Source organism: Apium graveolens, chromosome 5 (genome assembly GCF_009905375.1).
Source record: "Apium graveolens cultivar Ventura chromosome 5, ASM990537v1, whole genome shotgun sequence".
Lineage (NCBI taxonomy): Eukaryota > Viridiplantae > Streptophyta > Magnoliopsida > Apiales > Apiaceae > Apium > Apium graveolens.
The window spans coordinates 313398024-313401452 of record NC_133651.1 but is presented as its reverse complement, the minus strand read 5'-3'; the positions used below and the strand labels follow the sequence as shown (position 1 = coordinate 313401452).

Here is a 3429-nt window from a genome sequence, read left to right as displayed (position 1 = left end):
TTTGAGATATTAGTATTTATTCATTAAAAGTGATGTACTATTATTTTTTGACATCAGTATTAATTCATTAAAATACGTGTTTGCATCTCAGTATTTCAGCACTATTTTTATTTTTGAAGTTAAATGCTGTAATTGGAAGATCTGAGAATTAATTATATTTGAAATTCTACACTGCCAGTGCAAACTACAAAGATTATTTGATGAAATATTTACAGGATTTTCAGCAAGATCAGATCAACCAAATTAAGAGTCACACTAGTTCCCCCTGTTATGATACAAAGCTGTGCACACTAGTAAGCTGGTTTTGCAATAACTTTACTTTGATGCTTGAGGACTTTGTAATAGAGCAGCTATATCCAGTCCATGACTCCCACTCCGTTGTAGCCCCTCCACAGTTGATAAAAGTGAGTAATCTGCGGGTTTCACAATAGCTCTTTGTCTCAGAATATGGAGGTGATCTTGATTTGGAAGCAACTCAACATCATAGTTGAAGAGTAAGATTGTTGTTGCACTTACATTGAGGTTTTCAGGAGCAGGGAAGATCTTTCTTTATGCACCAAGCAACTCTACAAAATAAACTAAGCTAGTTCATGGCGTGCTTATTAAAAACTAGTAGATATCATGTCTATAGAAACTTACGAATTGTTATTTGAAGATGACATGCTGGATACAAGATTCCTATAAAAGATACAAAAGGAATTTAAAGAAATATTGATATTTAGTTTAGAGAGTATATGGAGCAGGAAGAAACCTACACATTAGATGGCTGGCAGTTATATTTAGCTCTCCATGAAAAATTGTTGTAAGATACATCACTGCAGCCAATACAATTATGAAATTTATGAATATGATAAACATGGAACTTAATAATGATCCATCCTGGCATGTGGTTTCTCTAAATCTAGATGATATATTGAACTAAAAGCTGTGTAAAGAACTAACAAATTTTCTTTGCTGCCAGAAATCCAACTTGGTATCTCTCCAGTCAATGAATTGTGATTGAGATACCTACATTCGATTACAAGTTGGTGTCACACTTCTGAGTACATTATTTTGCAAATTACATAGAGGCTAAAGTAAACAGGTAATAATTTCTTATAAGAAGTATTTGAAACAAATTCACATACAGATATTGTATACTAAGGTCGTTTAAGAGCGCCATTGAATCTGGTAAAATCCAGAAGTACCCTCATAATTTACAATGTTCTTCTTTATATGCGTAGACAGAACAGTGTAACTAAATTATTATAAGGAGAGTCTCTGAATGTGCTAATGAATTCTATATAGTAATACTTAAAAATATAGGTCTCTGTTGTGTGCTTGTATCGACTAATGCATCTGTGAAAACATATATAGTACATTGTAATCCCTCACACGGGGATGCACAGACATACATTGTGAGGAACTCCATTACCAGAAATTAGTACCGGATTGAGCAATAATAAAAGTTAGCTTACAGGGTTTTTAGTTGACCAAGTACTCCAAAGTATTCTGGAAGTGCACCATTGATCAAGCAATTTCTTAATATCCTGCAAAAGAAATAAATGTTAACTAATTTTTTCATGGAAACATATCTGCATCAGACAAAATTTATGTACGACTTACAGCACATGCAAGGATTGCATATCTTTTAAATCTGGGATAGTCGAATTTCTTCCAGTCAGATCAGATATCCTCCTATCAACAGAAAGCACAGAAGTAATCAACTGATCTCAAAAGTCCAAACCAAAAATCAACTACAATGATAGAAAGTCATGAAGGTATTAAACATTGGCTAGATATTTGAGCAGTTCTTACAGTGTTATTAGATTTCTCAGACGGGAGATGCTCAATGGAATTGGACCCTCCAGTCCTGTTCCCTGCAAGTCCCTGCACAAAATTTGAAGTTTATTGAGAGGTATATGTAACCGTAGTTTCTAGAATATGTACTAACAACCAAGTAGAACCAAACTGAAGCATAATCGACGAAAATTACTCACAGTCTTGTCATATTTATCCAGTTTCCAATGAAATCGGGTATCTTCCCAGAGAAATCATTCCCATCTATCCTACTGCAAGGAGTAGATAATTTTAAGACTATGTTAAACTTAGAAATATACAGTATAGATGAAGTAGTACTTACAAATCCTCTAGATTCCTCAGGTTGCCAAATGTTTCTGGTATTGTTCCATTTAATTTATTTGCAGAAACAACGCTGTGAAGATTGTTTGCAAGATTTCCATCAATAGATAAATAATGATAGAAGTGTTAAAGCATTATGTAATTATGTTTTAATTATGATAAAAATGAGAACACATTATGTAATAGATAAAAGCCCTCCATGAAGAACCCTTTAGGCATGTAATTGTAATTCTTACAATCTCCTCAAGCCAATCAAACTTCCAAAGTTTCGAGGAATAGGCCCTTCAAGTAGATTATCTTCCAAAAACCTGAAAAGTTCAGCTCAGATTAAGTCAACCAAAGGTTATACTTGAAATCCAAGTCATATAGATCACATTTTCACTTACAGCTCCTGAAGAGTAGCGATGTTGGCTAGTTCCTGAGGAATCGAACCTTGGATACGATTCCCCAAAAGGGATCTGTAGAAAGGAGAGTTCTAATTTACTACAACTCTAAGAGGTCATGCTAGGAAGCTTAATTTAAAGATATGTTTAGTTCACTACACTGCACCAAAAAATGCAGACAAGAAATTAGCAAGTATCACAACAAAACCATACAGAAAGACAGCGCGAAGCTGACCAAAAGCTCTGGGAATGGTTCCTCCGAGGACTCAGAGGCATGAACCTCGAGTGAGAAGAAGGCCCAGATGAGAAATTCACATGATCACCAAACCTATTCATTTGGGAGCTTAATCATGTATTAGTCTTATTATAAGATCTGAAGTTTCCCACATCATTCAACCCCGCGAATCATGTTAATAAGCATCAAGTTCTTAGTAGCCAATACAGAATCATTGCAACAATAATACAGAAATCAGAATACTAAAAGTAGTATCCATATTTAAGTTTTAACTAACAACATGTTATTTTTAGACACATACAAGACTCAACCAAAACTAAACCAGGTCATAGTGTTCAACAAAATTTTTGTTTTGTCAACTACAGAGCATAACACATACATCTGTTTCAACTTTCCACAAAATTAAAGCAACATGAGCTATTTCGAACATAAATATGTGATACATCATTAATCAGTGACGACCTTTTGCAGGAAAGATCCAGCTGACGAGCACAAACAAGCTTTTAGATGTTCATTCCTCTAGATCCAAACTAAAAGGCAAGTAAAAGGTCATAATATAAAACCAAAATAAACAAAAAGATCATAGATTGGATCAGTTTTCTTTCACATGTACTTTAACTATCACATACATATGTAGTTCCTTATTTATGCAACCAATCAAAATTATTCTAGTAAATCTAAAGCTCATCA

At 34.0% G+C, this 3429-nt stretch overlaps 1 protein-coding gene across 1 annotated transcript; it reads right to left on the bottom strand.

Annotated features, from left to right (window-relative positions):
• Positions 1 to 497: 497 nt before the first annotated feature.
• LOC141723292 (putative LRR receptor-like serine/threonine-protein kinase At1g53440) lies at positions 498 to 3216 on the bottom strand. The gene is made up of 10 exons (XM_074525092.1): positions 3202 to 3216; positions 2508 to 2579; positions 2358 to 2429; positions 2123 to 2194; positions 1980 to 2051; positions 1606 to 1677; positions 1458 to 1529; positions 943 to 1008; positions 756 to 815; positions 498 to 566 (listed from the first exon to the last, which is right to left on the bottom strand). The coding sequence occupies exons 5-10, from the start codon at positions 1988 to 1990 to the stop codon at positions 527 to 529; spliced, it is 321 nt and encodes a 106-aa protein (XP_074381193.1). The 5' UTR covers positions 1991 to 2051; positions 2123 to 2194; positions 2358 to 2429; positions 2508 to 2579; positions 3202 to 3216; the 3' UTR covers positions 498 to 526.
• Positions 3217 to 3429: the final 213 nt, after the last annotated feature.

Bases quoted from the DNA above. Each gene is read 5' to 3' on its own strand.
- LOC141723292 (XM_074525092.1), bottom strand. The intron at 1,530-1,605 runs GTAAGTCGTACA...TTTCTTTTGCAG, and splicing joins ATGCAATCCTTGCATGTGCT to GATATTAAGAAATTGCTTGA. The intron at 816-942 runs GTTAGTTCTTTA...TATTGGCTGCAG, and splicing joins TCTGGCAGCAAAGAAAATTT to TGATGTATCTTACAACAATT.